Source organism: Anser brachyrhynchus (genome assembly GCF_964034855.1).
Source record: "Anser brachyrhynchus genome assembly, chromosome: 9".
Lineage (NCBI taxonomy): Eukaryota > Metazoa > Chordata > Aves > Anseriformes > Anatidae > Anser > Anser brachyrhynchus.
In genome coordinates this window covers 19,862,123-19,882,226 of record NC_137703.1, presented here as the reverse complement: position 1 = coordinate 19,882,226, position 20,104 = coordinate 19,862,123, and the positions used below count along the sequence as shown (strand labels likewise).

The 20,104-nt window shown below is 38.0% G+C and overlaps 1 protein-coding gene across 5 annotated transcripts in view; it reads right to left on the bottom strand.

Moving 5' to 3' along the window:
- Positions 1–20,104, bottom strand: part of CLSTN2 (calsyntenin 2) — a 344,598-nt gene that overhangs the window by 221,442 nt on the left and 103,052 nt on the right. The window contains exon 1 of one of the 5 annotated variants that reach the window (XM_080605193.1): positions 16,729–17,198. The exons of the other annotated variants lie outside the window; for them this stretch is intronic. Within the exon in view, the coding sequence (XP_080461319.1) occupies positions 16,729–16,837 (109 nt within the window). The 5' untranslated portion in view covers positions 16,838–17,198. Of the gene's footprint in view, positions 1–16,728; positions 17,199–20,104 lie in introns of those variants that run through there. 5 annotated transcript variants of the gene reach the window in all.

Here is a 20,104-nt window from a genome sequence, read left to right as displayed (position 1 = left end):
AGCACAGGCTGCAAAGGTGTTGGGGAGGAGAGGGCGGGGCTGCCCCAAGCTGGTTCCAGCCAATTCCAGCCCCTTCTGGAAGGTTCTGGACAGTTCCTGAAGGTTCTGTCCGTTTCTTCTGTCCAGTTCCAGAAGGTTCCACAGGAGGGCAGGGCTCAGCTAATCACAGGCCGTGGCACCTCATGGGAACAGATTTAGGGAAAAGCAAAAGCCCCCTGCCTGTGAGGGAACGAAGTCGAGCAGTGGCAATTCTGGCACCCAAACCAGCCCTCCTGTTCAGCTGTGAGGGCAAGGTGGGTCCCCTTGGTGACACAGACAGCCCACTGCACTGAAATACTCTCAGACTGCAAATTTGGGTGTCATGCCCAGCTTCAGAATTGGCTGGTGTTATAGAGGATTCTTCATTATGAAAATTCAAACGCTAGCAATGTTCCTGGTAAAACTAGGACCACGACGTGTGTATTTAAAAATGTCAATAAAATTGTGTCCATGTAGGTGTTCCTTTTATGCTCAGGAAAAACATGTAAGAAAACACACCAAAAAGTCTAAAATGTGATACTGGTTTTCAGCTTTTTCTGGAAGTGTCCAACCAGTGTGTATCCCCTGCTCAGTCCTCCTGGCAGTCACACCAGGTGCGTGCTTCCACAAAGAATGGGAGGAGGAAAATAAGTGTATAATAATAATAGTAACTTCAACAATATTATTATTGTTAAATTTATAACTATTATTCTAACAGTTTAAAATGAACAAATTGTAGATATAAAATCATGTTTAATATTCTTTCTCTGCATAGCCACCCTATTTGAACTCAAGCATATTGTCAATGTTCTTTCATTTGAAAGCAGTTCAACTAGCTTTGTAGCTCCAGTTCTTGCTATTCTCCTCAGTATTTTGCAAATCTCCTCAAAGCCCTATACTTCAATACTGTTCTTTGCACCTTTAATAATAATGAAACCAGAATTCTGAGCAACACTTCCAATTTTGCACTAATTAACCCCCAAATACTCCTTTTAAATTATTTTATTCACACACAATATATTGTACAGCTTTAATTTGTACCAGGAAATGTTACAGTCATAATTCTATTCCTCTAAGTGTTATGTAGTGCCATTTCCTTGATTTCCAAGCAGGTGTTATCAAATGATGTTTTGAAAATTAGAAGTATAATGCCAATCAGGTTCCTAGGATCTAAACTATTCTGTATCTATGAAAACATATTATGCATATAGAAATATATTTTTCATACTGACTTCTTATATGTTAAGCAGCTGGAAAAGCTAATTCTCCTATTTGCAATAACATTGGCATTAAAAAAAAAAAAAACTAAGATTAAAAAGGATAGAGAATAGATTTGTCCACTTGTATTCATTTTTATCAATAGGAAAAGAGGTAGAGCTGTCACTAGTGAAGAAAAAATCTATTAAGATGTCAGTTATGGTATCATTTACATTAATAATGTGTAGCAGCTGCAAGCTCAAAAAATGAACAGTGCAAAGATTTGTCACAAATTAACCACAGAATTGTAATTAGCATGGCATAAAAGTACTTAGAGTTGAAAATGAAGAGAGGGATCAAATCCCTCATATATACATATATGCTCTATGTACATGTAACAGACAATACTAGAAACGATTGTGGATGATTTTGTAACCATTGCTTTGCCAGTAGGTAAAGAAGCTGCCTGCTTATTCCATACCACAGACAAACTACTCTGCTCTTATGAGGCTCCACCTGCAGTGCTGCATTCAGCTCTGAGGCCCCCAGCATAAGGAAGGCATGGACCCGTTGGAGTGGGTCCAGAGGAGGCCACAAGGGTGATCAGGGGGCTGGGGCACCTCTCCTGTGAAGACAGGCTGAGGGAGTTGTTCAGCCTGGAGAAGAAATGGCTTCGAGGAGACCACACAGCGGCCTTCCAATACATAAAGGAGGCCTACAGGAAATCTGGGGAGAGACGCTTTGTCAAGGAGAACAGTGATAGGACAAGGGGTAATGGCTTTAAACTAAAAAAGGGTAGATTTAGATTAGACACTAGGAAGAAATTCTTTACTATGAGGGTTGTGAGGCCCTGGTTGCCCAGAGAAGCTGTGGAGGCCGCATCTGTGGAAGTGCTCAAAGATAGGCTCGATGGGGCTTTGGGCAGCCTGGGCTGACGGGAGGTGTCCCTACTTATGGCAAGAGGGTTGGAATTACATGATCTTTGAGGTCCCTTCCAACACAAAACAGTCTTTGATTCTACGACAAAGATGAGTCTTTGGACTCCTCAGGCCATTTCCTGATAAGGATGGTGTTATTTTCAGCCCATGGCAGCAAAGTAACATAGAGGAACTAGACAGACACTTGCCCGTTTGCTCCTGGAGGAGTCCAGCCACACTCCCTCCTGGAAGGAGGGAAAGGTTTCTAAATAGCACCATGTATTGAAATTATATGCATAATCAATTCTTTCTGGGACTATGAGTCCTTTCTTTTCGCATTCAGGGTGACAGTCATGAGTACATTCACAGTAGAAGCTTTTGCTTTCAAAGGTAACTTGACAATTATGCAATAAATAAGAAAACAAATACTATTATCTGTTAACCTTATTATAACAACATCTCTGAAATGTGTGAATGACAGAAACAAAAGTAATAACTTGCCTTTGCAGGAAATTTTTCTTTGCAGGAAATTTTTAATCGAAGTTAAGAGGCAAGAATAATGGTGTGTCAGCGTTAGGTTTCATCAGCCTCTAAGGTAAGCCTTTCCTTAGAAAATGTAATCGAAGTAGAATGAAATGTTGAACTGACAAGATCTGACATCCCCTTATAAGACAGGAAACATCTCAGCTAGAGGAAAAGATGACCACAGCATTTACCTTCTTCTGAAATTAATACAACTGTCCCACTCATTTTGAACTTACTGATGAATAGAAAATATTCAATCTTAAATGTACAATATAATACAAAATATTGACATTTTTAAAAGTTAGCATTACATTGGTAGTTTGAAAATTAGCACCAGGCTAAGTTGAAGAACAGTGAGACAACAGAACAATTCCCATATCTTCTACACATTCCTAATAAAACTGACAAAACAGTAGTATTTGGGGGGCAAATAAGGAAAATACTGAATCTTATCTAGGGTCTATACAACATGCATTAGTTGCCGTTAAGTAAAATAGATGCATGTTTAAACAGCGTTGGCCAAAGAGTATAGAACAGAGTCAGTATGTTATGTTCCAGTCTAAAGTCTTTTGTATGAGTTAGTTGACTTATGGGGATACATCTGTTTCTTCTTCCTGTAGATTTTCCACGTATTAAGACAGATGAATTTGCTGGATCAGTATCTCTGCAGACTATCTGCTATGTAAAGTGCCTGTCTGCCAACTGCATAAGATAAGCCTGTCAGAGGCAGCTCTACTTGCATCAAGGGTAGATACAGAAATGTCATTTGCAATCCTTCATACTGGTTGTCCTTTTTGCTAGAATTGTTTTTCTTTATTCTTTTACTGAAGTAAAAAAAAAAAAAAAAGGACACAAGGAGCATACTGAGGGAACTTTTGAAGTAGAGATGAGATGGACATACAAAACATGAAGGCTGTACCAGTCAGTATTTCAAATTGCTGGCAGTATCCTGTAAATTCAAAATTACATAATAACTTTTTTTTTTTTAATCTAAGTTGTGGTGGATCACAATACACACTTGCAGCTGGACAAACAGCAAATAAAAGAAACGAACAAACAATTACCACAAATTAATACTTAAAATGAGTTATGTCAGACTATGCACTGGTTACTTCAATTCTCTTTCGAATGTATTAGTCTAGCTGCTCAGATCTTGTCATACTAGATGTGATCCTAGTGATGTACCAAAATAAAAGATGACCATAGCCACGGTAAAACCTACTTCTACGTAACTACCCTGGTAATGGGATGACCTGAGGACGTTTACAAAAATGATTGCTTCTAAAAAAGGAAACTCTTTTGTCCTCAGTAATGAGAAAACATTATTATTGCAATCACCTTTAGTAATAGATTGAATTGTCTATTCAATTATTCAATTAGATGCAGTCGCACTTCATTGTTATATTTCCTCAAGCAGGGTGATGTTGGCTTTGACTAAATGTACTCCACATTCACTTATTTTTCCCCAGTGACAGAACCAAGTACATATCACACTCACTGTCTGCTCACCCCAACAGTGAACTGTTTATCATGCTCTATTTGCAAGGTCACACTGTAACATGATCACTGAAATCTTTCTTGGGGGAAAAAAAACATGGTGGGGAGAAGGGTTATTTTCACCTGCAGCATTTTAGAATCACATGGAGAACACAATTTTGTGTTGTATTTGTAAAATACAGATAATTCAATAAAAAAATGATATAATTTTAAATAGCAATGGCCAGAAAAAAAAAAATCAAAATCAGTTCATTATCAAATGTTAGAACAACCCAATGAGGTTGTACAATGAGGTACAGCAAAGTGATGAAATGCAGGGGCATGAAGTACCTGCCCAGGATGGGAGCCTTCTTAAGCTATACTGATAAAAACATGACAGAATTATTTCTTGTGTACATGTTGTGCCCTCAAGTACCATTTATATTCAGTCTGAGGAGACCAACTGATTGCAACACTGCACTGTCAAGACTTCATGCCACAGGGTCTTTAGCACCCAGGTAAATCTCTCATATACCATCCTTAGACCGTGGCTATTGACCAAACAGCAGCAGATATTCTCTCATTCCTATTAAGCATGCTACTGAGAGCTGCTGTGTATCCATCGTCTTGCTTTCCTTCTTTCTTCAAAAACAAATAATGTAGATATTTACATGGTTTTTTTTTGTTGTTGTCGTGCGTTTTTTTTTTTTTTTCTTAACACAAGGTCCAGGGCAGAAAATCAAAAGATTTTATTGTAACAAGTAATTTTAACATAAAACCCATGCATTATTTTGAAATAATACTAAACACAACTGGCTACAATTTTATGATCAGCTTAATGCCAGTGGTCTATTCATTCAACAGAGCCAGAGGTAGAGATACAACTAGACAATCATTGTAGTACCTGTCTCCCACAAGCAACTTAGTTCCTCCCAGAGATATTCCCTGTACATTCCTTTTACACCTATCTACAAGAACTACATCTAATGAAAACTCTAGTTAATCAGTCTTGGGTGAAAGACCTACCTCTCAAATCCCCACTTCTTTATTCTAGTGAATAATTTTCTCTAATATATAAGCTATGACATGTTCTCTTGCTGGGACTGGTTGAGAGCTCCTTTTGACATCTCAGGCACCTTTACAGTGCATACAAGTACATTATTGTGTTCGTATCAATATGACTTGATGCCTACACACCAAAGCTGAAAATGCACAGCACTGAGATTATCTGTATCTAAGAGCAGTCCTTCAAAATAACGGATGTCATACATCATCCTAACGATAGATCCATAAGGAACTGTCATTCAGACAAGCACTTAATTGGAGGGGATAAAGATTTACTCTTCTCATGTTTGAGGTACTGCTTACTGTGCTTACCATAAAGACTAGTTTGTCTTCTCATTTTACTGCTTCCTGCATAGAGGTGGGAGCGTCAGACAGACAAATCCCTTCCCTGTCACGCTAAAATGACAATCCAAGAAACCCTGAGCACACTGACCAGGGGAAGAAAAGCCTTTATTCTCCTCCACAGCTACGGGATGGAAACCCTGGCAGTGCACAAGCAGCATGTGAAATAAGAGCCATAAAAAGATGGCAAAGAAATTGTTTCTTGGCTTTGGAAAACATTCATAAATATTTTCCATTTTGTATCATGACGAAACTAAGATATCTCAAGATTATGTAAGTTATTTTGTTTTTTATATAAAGAGCAGGCAAGAGGAGCGGGTAATATTGGGAAGACAGTTTTGGTGTGAATGCATCTCCAGAAAAAATATTTGGGATATAAACAATTCAGATGAGCCTCCAGATCATATAAGGCTCCACATATAAGGCTAATATATTAACCTCTGGGCTATGGGTTTGATGAAAATCTCTCTTTCAAGTTATCACTTTCATCAGAGACCTGAGAAAATGCTCTTGACAAAAGGCTCATTGAGGCTGGAATACTTCCCTGTAAATTTTAAGAGTCAATAAATCAGTTTATGATAAAACACACCTTGCTGAAAAACTGTAGCCTACAATTATGAAACAATATTTTTGCTTCCTGCTAAGAAAAGGATCTTTTTTTTTTTCCTATAGAAAAGGACTCCCTTTTTATGTGTACATAATTTTAATAGATCAATGCTTCCATAGGTACTAGAAGGTGCTAGAAATTTATAGGGTGCCAGAAGCCTAGCACCAGCATAGCACACAATCATCTGAGTACTAGTTTTGTGAACTGCAAAACAAAACATTCAATATACTGAATATTCAAATTCAAGATACATATTGAATGATTCTGGCATGCAAGAGATATATGAATAGCATGGTTCTGCAGGCTCACAACTGAAAGTATAAATGAAGACAATCATTGCCCCAGAGTAACCACTGCATTCAGGTAACTGTACATTATGGATAAGTGGGCTCCAGTTTAAAAACATCCCCACCTTTCCTTAGGCCCAATATTTTAATAGCCAAAAATCTCAAAGCATTGAATTCTATTGCTGACAAAGTCTAATTTATTGCCCACCTGCCTGCACTCTTGATTAATGGCTCAACCACAGCAGTTAAAAACTGGCAATGGAAAGAGTTGCATGAAAATTGAAAGTGATATTAAAAATGTTTCTTGAGAAAGGAGGCTGTGTTTGCAAACAGGTAATTTAATTTCCTTGCACTGCCTTGTACACTAAAGTTTCTTAAATTAAAGTGAGATTTGTTTTCATACTAGAATCCACTGGGAGGATGATTATGCTGAAACACACTTCGCTAAGTGTTGGAGGTACAAAGAGGAATGCAGAGAATGTTTCAGTATATGAAAACTGCATATTAAGTAACTCCATGATTTTCCTAAATTAATACACTAAAATGAAGAATATTTCTTATATACTCAAATGAAGATTTACCACAGAGTAATGAATAACTGCAGGCAAAATTATAGCTCTTTAGCCAGCTCACTTTATTTTAATTTTATTGCTAAATACTTTGAGGAGGATTCCTTATGTAAGAATTGTATTACTGTCCTTCAGTAAGGTAGGAGCAGGTAGATTTATGCTGTGGACCATGCACGAGTCCCAGATGAATTCTTATTTTTATTTCCACAGTAACTTGCTATTTTCCTTTCACCAGTTCTCAGCCCAGTCATTCCTCTTTCACCAGTTTCATCCATGGATATAAACTGTCATTGATCAGATGACAGAGACTCTTGAATTTGGATTACAAAGGACCTATCAATATAAAAACTGACCGAGTTTCAAAGATTTCTCCCCATTTTTACTTCACACAAAAACAAGAAAGGGAGATAGGAAACTAAATAGCAAGTACGTGCTTCTCATGAGTCTGTGCGAAGTCTTCTCTATTATAAAGGTACACAAGGTTCTGCCACTGAAGTGCCAGGGAACGGCTGTTCTTCCAATACCGTCTTAACATCTGTCCTCAAAAAGAACCACGTCGAGATCCGTGCCAAATCAGGTGCCCTGAAACACCTAAATGAGGACGCTGGCCAAGTGCAGAACATCCCCTGATAGCAAGAAGATGCGTAAGTATTGGCACAGAAAGGTTCTTTGCAATTTTGATCTGTATGACTGCAACACTTTTCCTTTGGAGAAGTGCTGTTGATATTTTTGCCCCCCAGATCAGACACTGAATTCAAGGATATCATGAGAGATTGTCTTTTCATGAGCTGATATTCTAGCTGATTGCAAGTTTCAGCCCTCTCCTGATGAGCAGGACGTAGTTTAAGATTGAATGAAGCCAACTGAGTCATGAAATCTAGACTGCCAGAGGTCAGGCAGTATTACACCCTCAATATTGACAGAGATCAGGCAATGTCACAATGCACTTCAACAGACAGCTCTGCAAAGTTGATACTGCACGTACCCATCCTTAGAGCTCAAGACAAAAAATATTGCCCAGTTGCCTGTAACAGCTGGTAGCAAACCCCCCCACCCTGGCACTGTACCAATGACAACTACTCCACAGCACATGAAGAAAGCAGAACAGCTCTGAAATCACCATCATGCTACATTGCTTTGTGCTAGGCAATTTGTTAGGAGACTCCAAATTAATCCTAGAACTTAAGTGCTACAGGACCAAAACACCACAAGATTCTTTGCTAATCAGACTCATGAACACTTCCTTGCTGACCCCAAGTTATTAATATTGTACTTTAACTCTGAGTGAGAAAAATACACCAACTGGGCATTTACAATGAGTTAGTAACACTGCAGTAGTGTACCCTCACTACAGTAATGTATCCTGTGTGGAGCTATGGGTAGTTCTCATAACGTGGCCAAGCCCATCCTGGCCAAAGCCCTTTTTCCCCCTCTGTCTCTCTATTACAGAGCAGAAAAAATGATCTTTCCTGATCCCTGAAGCGTGTACTAAAATCACATCTACATCAATGTATAACAACCCTACACGATCTCAGTTACTTCTGAAAGAAAATTTTCTTTTTTTACTAAATTTTTATAAAAGTTTTGTTCTTAGTTTTAGTACAGTACATTTTAAAATATTTTTTTTCCAGGAAAATTGTCATCAAGAAATGTTTATGGGCAGCTCAAGTAACAAAATAGCGGGGATGTCTCACCCTCACAGAGCTGCAAGAGCTTCAGTTGAGGGTATTTGCTTTTAGAAATTTTATAAATTTTAAATGAATTAACAGGAAAATGGTACAAGCATAAACCTGCTGGAATTCTGCACTGCTTAGGTGCTTCCAACATGTCTGCAAAGCCTGCCCTTAGGAATCTTGTCACAGCAGATGGATTTCACTCAAATGGCCCCATCTGTCATTTTTCATTCGTATGGCTGTAGCTTGAACTCCAAGAACACCTAGGGCACATTTTCATCAAAATGCCTTGCTAAGCAATCCAAGAGATGAAAGAGATAAAGAAGATAATGCTCCAAAATCTTGCACTGGGCAGAGAATGTGACCCAAACAAAATGAAAATCTGGCAGATTCTTTCAAGTTAAGAGATGGGAATAAAATACTGCCTACCACCACCCAATGAGCTCCAGAGGTATTTAGAAGAGAGAGCATTTCCCTTCCCATCTTTTTTTTTTTTTTTTCTCCTCCAGTGTTTTGCCATCTGTCCACTTTTACATCCCTTTGAATGAAAAAACAGTTTGGAAGAATAGATCCATTTTCACAACTGTTCTCTTGCAGGGCAGATAAGGACAGAAAGGGATGATTAAAACTTTTACTGATTAACAATAACGTAAAGCAGGAGAAGAAAAAAAAAAGCTGATCTGAGTCTTGTATGATGGAAGCCAGTTTCAAACTAGTGTTGTACGTAATTAGTATAACTAGAGGAACAAAATCTATCCCACACTTGGTAGCACAATTTTGTGCTCAGCACAGCAGCTCAATTTTGTATTTAAAATACCTAGGGCTATTAAAATATTACCATTTAAAGCACATCCAGTCGGAATCAGAAGTTCAATTTCCAGTAAGAGCAGGTGAATAATACAGATGTATTAGCAGGTGATGGTGCACTCAGCTACAGCAGACAGATCTCTATCTTTTCCTAATAGGGCACTTGGTGCTTGTATCTCCTGCAGCATTCTCCTCTTTGAGATGCAATACACTTGCATCTAGCATAGAGCTGTTCCCCCCCGCCCCCTTTCTTTTTTTTTTTTTTTTTAATTTTCTTCCTCTCCTGAGAGTTTCATCAATATTAGTGGAGATATTTATCAAATACAGATGTAGGGAAGAATAATATAAGTTTTCTGATAAGGCAATAGTCACATTGTCTGTATCAGGATGGTCTCTGGATCAAAAATGTATTGCACTAGTGTAATGGGAAAAAAAGAAAAAAACATTTGACTGAAATAAAACACTGTGCCTTTTGAAAAGACATGAAAGACATAAAAAACTGTTCAAAAACACGTAATTCAGAGCTCATCTAACAATCAGATTTGTGAGCCATCAGCATTACCTGACCAAACTGTGTATCTCTATAAATTGTAAGTAAGCCTCCATTGTCCAATATGTGTCGCAGCAATCTGCAAGATATGGAAATACGTCAACGGGTAGGAACTCCAGGAAGTTTTTTATGAAGCAAGCTAACCCTAAAGGAGCCCTGCTCTCTTCCCTGTGCTATACAAAAGGGTTGGCAAAGAATAAGACAAGGAGCGTAGGTGCTGAGTTTGCACACAACAGCAGAGAGCTCTCTCCTACTCGATAGTGAGAAGTTGGACATGGCACATTTCAGTTTATTTTCTTTGCAAAGGTCAACAAATTCTGAACAATTTCCTAGTGTCTCTCATGCTCCCCCACAGCTCAGAGCCCTCTTTTTCCTCAGAAAAGGGCCAGTTCAAATGTACAAGATACATTTTGACACCATTCTCTGCCACTCTTTTCTCCTTCAGACCTGTCTTAATCACCCCCTCAGATCTGCATCTGCACATTAAAAAAAAAATTAATAAATTACACTTCTTAATATCAGTGGGATGGTGCAAAAGTAAGTTCAGCATTTGTAAAGTACTTAAACTTTATGGCCAGAAAGTTGTAGAGAAGAAAGTTGTACCTTGGAGCATAAACAATTAAAATAAATTTATAAGAGCTATCAGTGGAACAATACTCACACAGAAAGCAATTCCAAATACACTGTATTAATGGGGAGAATTGGTTCCAATTATGACATTTCTGTTGGCATTTTAAAGCTATTTTTAATGTAGACGATTTTATAGAGCCAGATATTAGACTACAGTCAAACCAATGCCAGCAATACTTTAGCCTGCCAAGATCAATCACAGGGATCCAAGAGCTCGAGCAATCATTCTGCTGACTCCAAAGAACTGAAGAACTTGATGGCCGCACTTCTGTCCAGTTTTTTATCTCTATGCCACAACAAAATACAAAATATCTTTTAATGCCTGGTGGAAATCACTTACTTATAAATGGGAGAAGCTAGCTCAAGAACAGGTAGAGCGAGAAATTAGGAAGAGGAGATCACAGGGTACCACTGGAACTGTGCAGAAAAGCTTGCATAGTATTTGTCTGTACTAGGCCTAATGCCAGCTAGTGGTATCTCAGGTATATGAATAGTAAATTCCCTCACACAGAGGAGAAAAAATTACACAAGTCAATTAAATATATCACTCTAAATTATGTCTATATACACACATATACTGCATGTGTATATTTTATATTTAAAGAGATCATTGATGACAGTGAGAGGCATGACACAGATCAGAGGCATTCAGAACACAGACTAAGGTGAACCACTTTACAAGATACACTTATGGGAGCTCAACAGGGAATACAGAGCGGTAGGTAATTGCTTGTTCCTTCAATAGTGCTGAATTTAGAAATGAACAGCAGTAATAACATTCATAATGAAAACCCCATAACTGTTTAGAGACCACAAATCTAGGTATACTGTAAGCTGAATACAGTACTAGTGATTTTTCTTAAGACAGGGGATTCCACAAGCATAATTTGTTAGAAATGCTGTAGTGCTTAACCACTCAAAGGCTGTTTTCCTGTCCTCTGAAGAGTTAAATCTGGAAAAAGATCCTATGGTAGACGCAAATTCATTCACCATCCTTTTGTCGTAACACTTTCACATCTAGCGCACCGTTCAAGACCTTAGTAAGAAAAAAAAGTAAGAAAAGACAAATGGAACAGTTGAAAATTCTGGGCTGCTACTGAAGTTATTGGACAGATTCAAAGCAGCACTGAGACAGGGATAAATTGTGGACAAATTTTGCAGACTTTTCTGCAAATTCTTGTTTTTACTTGGGTAAATCACCAGATTTATATGAGTTATAATACCTGTTTCTTTACATTCAGCCTAAGAATTACAAAGCCCAGACACTAAATTTCTTCCCATTCCATGTGCCTACAAAGGAATGCCAGCTCAACTTAGCTCTTGTAGAAAACAGAGCTTGCTCTTAATGTTGACAAATACTAGAAAATGATTTTTCCCTCTTTTGGGGCTGATTTAAAGCTTACTGCAGTCAAAATTAGCTTGCCCACTGACTTCAGTGGACTACAGGCTAGGCCTTCGCCCTTGCTCACTCCACTCTCGTTAATACGAAGATTTTAACTGAGTCCTATGTACAGAATTTAGAATCGTCATTAACTACAGAATCCAGAGCCATTTGAATTAGGACTCATGAGACAAATTTATTTTAGTACAACTATTTGAGCTAGGGTGAAAAGGCTTGGCTGAGGGTGAAGTTTGTGCCTTCCTGATTCTCAGTCCAGAATTCCATGTCCAAGGCGATTCTTGAGGAAAAACAGGTCTAGGCAAGCAGCATGTTAGCACAGTAAGGTTTGAGATACTACCTCTGTTCCAGAGACAGCATGACCTTGTGATCCAACATTATTTTGAATTTTTTCTTCCTACTTTGTACATATTTTTAAGCCTACATAAAAGTTATAGATAAGCCAAGGCTCCATGTATGCACTTTGCAAAGAAGTCTGCAGCCACCCTCAACAGGATACAAAATCTATCATTCAGGACTAGCTGTACAGAATGATATATTGCTATTTCCTTTATCATACTTTGAAAACCACCATTTCAATCCCTCATGTAAATGTATTTTGATTCTCATTTATCAAACAGCAGCAATGTCCTCTTCTGCTAACTAAACAGCCTAACATGCAGTGGATACCAACTCTCCTCACTGCATACTGAGCAACCAAGTGAACAAACTCTGAAAGACCTGATCGCAAGAAGGATAAAGTGTTTACCTCTGACGTTATCAAGATAAGACTGTTTTACATTACACTCTGAGCTATACTAAATGGATAGTTTTGCTTATCCTGTTTGTTGTCTCCTTAACTTTTCTATGGACAAGATGCAGAACAAAGCATATGTTAATTGGAAAGGAAATGATTGAATGCCAAACAACATATAAAGTTTATCAAATTTTAAAGCAGATGCAATTTCAAAGACTTCAGGATACAGGTCTAAGTTTTATGCAAGCCTTGCTATGTAAATAAAAATAATACTGTATTATTAGAGGTCGATATAAAGCAGCTTGAAATCATTTTCATTAGCACAATACTAAGCTGCTATCAATACACTTTTTTCAATAAACATCTCTTTCATATTCACTCTGTCTGTCTTAGAGGCATTTAGATGATTTCTTTCAATAAAACAATTTCATTTAAAGGATTTTATCCACATTTCACAGTCTGCTCGTGACCTACTTCTTTGTATTTGAACGAAAACTAATCATATTTCCCATGCACTTTACAGAATAATAAGATCAGGAATAGCATTTTGGAGAGAATGGAAAAATATCTCAGAAGATGCTTCCCCACCCCTTCAGACAACCATGAAACAACCCCTACCACCAGCCTGAAATACTGAGTTTCTGCTTTGGTGGCATTTATACCTACACTGTATACCTCTAAGAATGAGCTTAAGCTGAGAAAGACTGAAGCCTTTTCAATACCTACCCAAAGGTATGTCTACCCCAAATGACACAGTGAGATGCCCCAGTTAGTTTACTAATACAATTCAGCAGAATGCACTGCAAAGAAACAGCCTTGAGTTTTGAAAAACTGCATAGTTTAATTAACACAGAGCTGTGCCTAAACAAATAAGCCTGCCAGCCATAGGAAAGCAGAAAGCATTTTGTAAATATCACCACTTGTAATCAAAATAAATGGAGGAGGCAGAGCCTCGTTAGCCTTGTGCAGTCCTGCACTGCGTTCTCAGCACCTTTCCCAAGGCTGGCTCTGTGCTCCGGGCAGTGCCAGTCCCTGGCAGCACACGTCTAAACTCCTGAATTTGTTCTTAAATACACTCAAAGAGTGAGGACTGAGCATCTGCACCAGATGCAACCATTTTCATTCTATCTGTAATATTTATAATCTAACCATGCTATCTTGTGATTCATTTTCCTTATTTACCCAGTCAGGACTCTACACAAAGTATTACACTCTCCTGCTTTCCAGAGAGTTCAGTAGTCAGAAAAAATTAATCCTGGGAGTGCAGTCTATTGCAGAGAAAGATAATTTGAGACTAAAATCTTGCGAGGAATGAAACAGCATTTCCCAGTAGGGTACACTGTAACAGCAGTTTCTGTGTTAAATATTTAAGTAAAATAAATTATGCAATTATGCTAGAAAAAGTAGAAAAGATGCAAGAAATATAATTTACAATGCAGGTTTTTTCAAAAATAATGTCAGTGGGGAAGTGCTCAGCTGAGCACCTTAGTTTCATTAACATGAATACAAGCACAAAAATAAAAATGCCTCTAAAGAACTGCCACTTTCAAAAAAAAATTTTTTTAGCATCCTTTTTCTTTCTTTAAAGTAAACAAAGTAGCAAGCAACAAAATTTAGATATAGCTTGTGTCAAGCTGAGAAGAAAAAACGTCCAGTTTTTGGTACTTAGTACCACTTTTGACATGTCAAAGTGGTATGTGCTGAAGCCCCTTTGAAAGACTGTCCAAACTTTAGACCTTTAAAAAGAACTGTCAGACATTTAATCTTCATTATGTACATTTTTCAAGACCAGAATGCAAGAATTCTAGATTCTTTAAAACTTTTTGCTCATAGGAAGTCATACTACTAGCCTTTTAGTGGTATGGTGTTACAAACTACTGCACAAAACCACAGTGGACTGAATGATTTATTAATACCCCAGGCTCTCTTTTTTGTCCTGTATCTGGCCACAACCCAATCTATACTGGACTGCAAATCATAATGACCGATAACCAAAACCCAAGGGCAATCCTGTCACTTTTAAAGATACATAAATGAGTAATAACTGAAAAAAAAATAAAGAAACACATCCATTACTTGCTATATTAAGTCATCTTTCTAACAAATGTTCTATTTCAGGGTGGGACATGTAAAATCACAGAAGAATACACAGATCTCAGCCTGGTATTTCTGCAACTGCAGTGCAGAATGACAGCCCACAGATCCGCAAACTCATGGCCGCCACACACATTCCCATTTTCACCAGGCAAAAGGAACAAATCTTTCACTCTCCTTCACAAATACCTTCTCCTGCAAAACAAGATTCTTAGTAAGAAAACTAACAATTTGTTTAACTAGACATTAAATACTTAATGAGGTAAAAAAAACTATTGTCTCAAATCAGATAAGCCACTTTCTGGCTATGCAAAAATACAATGCTCTCCATCTCTATTTCACTTGTAGTATTATGAGCCTGATTTTGTCTGGAAACGTAAATTATGTGCTGTATCCATGAGCCAGGGAGCACCTCCTGCCTTTTTAGATTAGCACAGATGTGACAGCTACACTGCTGGAGGAAGTTATACCATCAGGGTTCCCTATTTAGAACCACCGTGTGTCATTTCTTAACAGATTGTGCAATACTAATATAAAGTAGTGCATTCAAACCATTTTCAAAATTTCATAGTGTTCACAATAAGTTATTTCTCCCAGTTCTGTTTGAACTTTGTGTTCAAACAGCACAGAGCTAACAACACAGAGCTACATTGATAGGTTTTTATACTGCAGTATGTTACTAGGATGCCTACACAGCTGCACGACTTTTATACTTGCAGTACAGAAGTCTGAGCTGTTCCCTGCAAAGCGCTACCTCTTGAAATCATGCATACTTATTTAAATCTTCTTATGCTATGGCAACATTGCTTTCAAACAACGCAGGTATTCTATTCTGCAGTTTATTCAGTGTAGGCATGCAGTTACACAAATTCTTCAACAAAATCAAATAAACATAACAACATCAAATGGTCCAAATTGCCAAGTTCAAATGTTCAAAACCACAATTTCCTTGAAAACATGACTGATACGAAACCAGAAAAGAACTTCAATTTTTAATCACTTCTGTTCGGGTGATAACTGACAACAGTCTTTACCACTCCTGCAACAGATAACGTGGCACTTGCTGGGCTACTTCATTACAGTTTTCTCCAGACTCAGCACAGGCTACCTTCAGCAATAAATTGTAGAGCTCGCATCCTGCCGTTCACAGGCGGGGACTGGGGAGCAGCATTTACACAGAACAGAAGATGTATGAGCTGTCGCTCCACTAATCAGTGCAGGAACATCATATTAATCAAAAGATCAGCAACAAAACACGCATCAGACAAGTGTCCAGATGGTAACTCTGCAAAATTTCCAAAATGCATTACCTGTTTACAGGATAATATTGCAATATTATACTCAGACACACAATTCATTAAGGACAGACGTACAATTCTATGCCCAGATGGATTAAAAAATAAAGAATTTGAGGGAAAATTCTTGTTTTCTCTGAAAGAAGGAAGACAAACAGAACAGTGGATTTGTACTTGCCAGTCCTCCTCTTTCTTCTGTACTACCCCCAGCTCTTCTACCCTGGAAGAAAAATCAATTGAATCCTACAGCGTGGCGTCGCCAGCCAGGTATGAAGAGATTAAGGCTACTATCTTCATTTTCTCTAAATATCAATTAGCCTCACCCCCAGCTGTAAACCCCGAACAGTAAATGTAGTTAGGAAAAACAAAATAATAACCTCATGTGACATGGGAGGAGATGGAGAAAACAAATATAAATAAAAATCACTAACAACCGCTTCTCAATTCCCTTTAGCTTTCTAGAAGGTCATTGAAGGAAAGAAGATAAGAAGGAAAAGGGAAAAAAAATAAAAAAAAAGAAGAAGAAAAGGAAAATCCCTACCCAGCCATGTGACTTTAGGAGCCCCTTTCCCCGGTACAGCCAGGTGGGTGGAATGTATTCCACTACTTATCACATGAAGGACTTGGCCTTTGCAGAGCCCTGCAACCATCTAGGGAAAACTTAGTGACTGTAAGGTTCTTCTTCTAAGATGTTGTCTGGGAATGCCTGTCTGCTCAGAAACTCTTTCTACAAAGCCACTATGACTCCGACTCCTTCAGCAACTGACAGGGGATCCCCCACGTACACACCATACCCCCTCATCAGCTCCACCTGATGTTGCATGCTCTTTGAGCACAGTCCTCTTTCAACAGTGCCACCCTCGCCTTTTGCAGCTATGACTTCCCAGAACAGTGATATTCCACAAAATAGAGATTATTCTGATTTCAAAGGATTGAAGTTTCAAAAGCGCTAGCTTAAGACAGCAAAGTTCAGTCCCAAATGGGATACAAACAAGCTGAGCCAAATTCTGAAGCTCAACTGGAAGTCCACCACTCCCCACCTCTCCCCCTCCCCCCCCCCAAAAAAAAGAAAAGGAAAAAACACTGTACAGAAAAACACAAGCATATGAAATTGTCCCTCGCCTGAGATCAGCTTCCTGCTGTTTTCTACACTTAGCTCTGCAAAGTATCGTAGGAGACTCATTCTCATGCATTTGTGACTGGCAATTTAAAGACCATCATGATGACAGCAGGAGGTCCTACTGGAGACCTCAGGCTCAACTACTGTTTTTTTGTAGGTATTAAATCATCTTACCAATACCATCCTTTGTACTTCTTTAACATAGCATAAAAACACAGTGACACCCTTTCCTGCAAAATGTGGATAAAAGACAAATACTTTTCAAAATGACCACAGTCATACATATTGGTGATTAAGTGATAACAGCACTCACAACCTATCTTGGATGGGATGTTCAGAAGGAGAATTTTCGAAAGAAAAAGCTGTTTCCACTCAGTGGAAATGGATGAAGTTTCAGAGCGCCGAGAAACACAGCCCTCACAATCAAACGCTTCTCTAATATTTCACTTTGAGCAAGAATGCTGGAAGTTCATTTATCCCCCTGAAAACCTGATCCCTTGTGTGCACACTTGTCTCTCTAAATTAATTCTAGCTCTCCCAAGGTTAGTATGAAGTTGTGTGGTACATTTACATATGTTGTTTAAAATATACTAAAACTGTACTTTCTCTTAAAGAGAAGTAGAATGTGTAATTTTAAGTCACTCTTCCCACACTGACTAGCCAATATCAGAAATACTTCATTAGTACATGAGATTGCTCTAATTGTGCTTTTCTAAAGTCGTTAAATGAGTAAAATAAAAAATGGCCCTAAAAATTGATGTTAGTACTTGCTTAACATTCCATCACCATTGTTAATAAAAAATTCCAAAAATAGATCAGAAGAACTAGAGACACTTGACAGCCTACCTTTCTACTCAAACAAAATACTAAGTATTCACTTTATTTTCATCAGTCATTTCTAGTTCATGCAAAATTTTTTAAAAGCAATGTAAAAAGTGCATTTTTCATACAACTATCACATGAGACATTTTGCTACCTGACAAAGATGTCTATTTTCAGAGTCTTTAGTGCACAGACTTCCCTCTCAAGTGGGAAGACAGAGCTGTGCACAATTTGCACCTACAGATCAGGTTCCCAAATGCCTCCAAGCTAAACAGCTGACACCAAAGATAGTAGTCGTATTAGAAAAACAAACAGATTTCTCCTCCTAAACAGTTGTCACAATCTGTATATGCATACATGTGGCATTATCCTGATGAAAACCATTACGTGTACATGAGGCTGTTTATCCTATACTAAAAGGCTAAAAAAGGAAACTGGAACCTTTATATGGAGCAATTTACTCACATGCAGAAGTCATAGAGGAGTATGCAAAATGCTTTTATTAGATGAAACTATATGCTATAGTAATTCTTTACTGGTTATAATACCGGCTAAGTTTATAATGTGTTTTTTAAAATTACAGAATTAAAACAAACAAACAAAAAATCATTATCTACTGATTGCTCCTTAGTCTATTCACCCAACCATACAAAGTGTGCTGATGTAGAATTCGTTGTTATTGTTCAAACAAATGGAAGATGATTTCTCCAGATCAACCCCACAACTATTATATGGTGCTTGAAATAGTTCCATTACACAAATTACACATGATGCAGAGCTTTAAGCACCTGTTTTTGTTGTTGTTGTTTGTTATCTAGTTAAAACAATGCACGTATCCTCATAGCATCAGGATTTTAAATACTATACAGAACAAAATGTCCCCTTTATACTTCCCTCATCTGCTTATTTTACACAAATGAAAGCACTCCTCCAACAAGCTACAATATATGGCCATCCCAGAGGAGCACATGCAATTCAGGACAAGACGAAATGCTGGTAGCTGGTGTGTCCACAATAAAATCGCCCTTTGCATTGTTTTTTGCAACCGCCTTTCTCGTGTCTGCCAGCATGCTCTGAACTGAGCACACAGAGAATATGGCATTGCAGACCAAGGAGTTTCAGTCCCATGCTCAACTGGGAAAGATGTCATAGTCATGTCCTATGAAACCTGAAATTGCTTGTTTTCTATTTCAGACACTAACTCTAAAGGAGTTAGTCCTGTGTTGGGCTGCCAAAAAGTTCAGGAGGTAGAGGAACAGACCTATAAAAAGCAGCTCAGAGAGATGAGTTTGGTCAGGCTTCAGAAGAGAAGGGTGAGGGGGAAAAAATTTTTCCTCCACTCCCAAAGAAACAAAATATATGCTTTCAAAACTCTGACCATTTATAATTCAAATGATTCAGAGTGTGCCAATAGTAAAATTAGGCTGTGATTTGCAAAGACGGCTTAGCTCAAAAGCACAAAAATGCAGCATTTGCAATGATTACTTCTTTAATTTAAAGAAGAGTTGTTCAGAATTGGAAGTTGTCATGAGATGGGAGAGCCTTTCACATCAAACAGAATTTAAAAAGATAACAGAAAGAAAGGATTCTGTGAACAGTTAATAGTGCAGGGTAATCACCACTAATCAGTAATCATGAAAAGAAGCATTCCAATGTCTTGAGGGATCTCAAGTACCATGAACAGAAGGAATGAGGTAGGAAGAAGGTATTCATGGAATATGGATATTCCTAGGAATAGGGAAGTTTAGATACCTCAATAACAGATTTCTTTGTATAGAAAAATTGTCATTTCCCTTTCCATATTTAATTATAGGCTTCTGAAATGCTTTTAGTACAGCTAGCAGCCTACAAAAATACAGCAAACAGAAAACGTTTGCCGTTGCAAGTTCCATCATTAACTAGCTTTTACGCATGTATTATGACTTCAGCATACTATATCAGCTAACACTGGTACAAACCAGCTAACATTGGTACA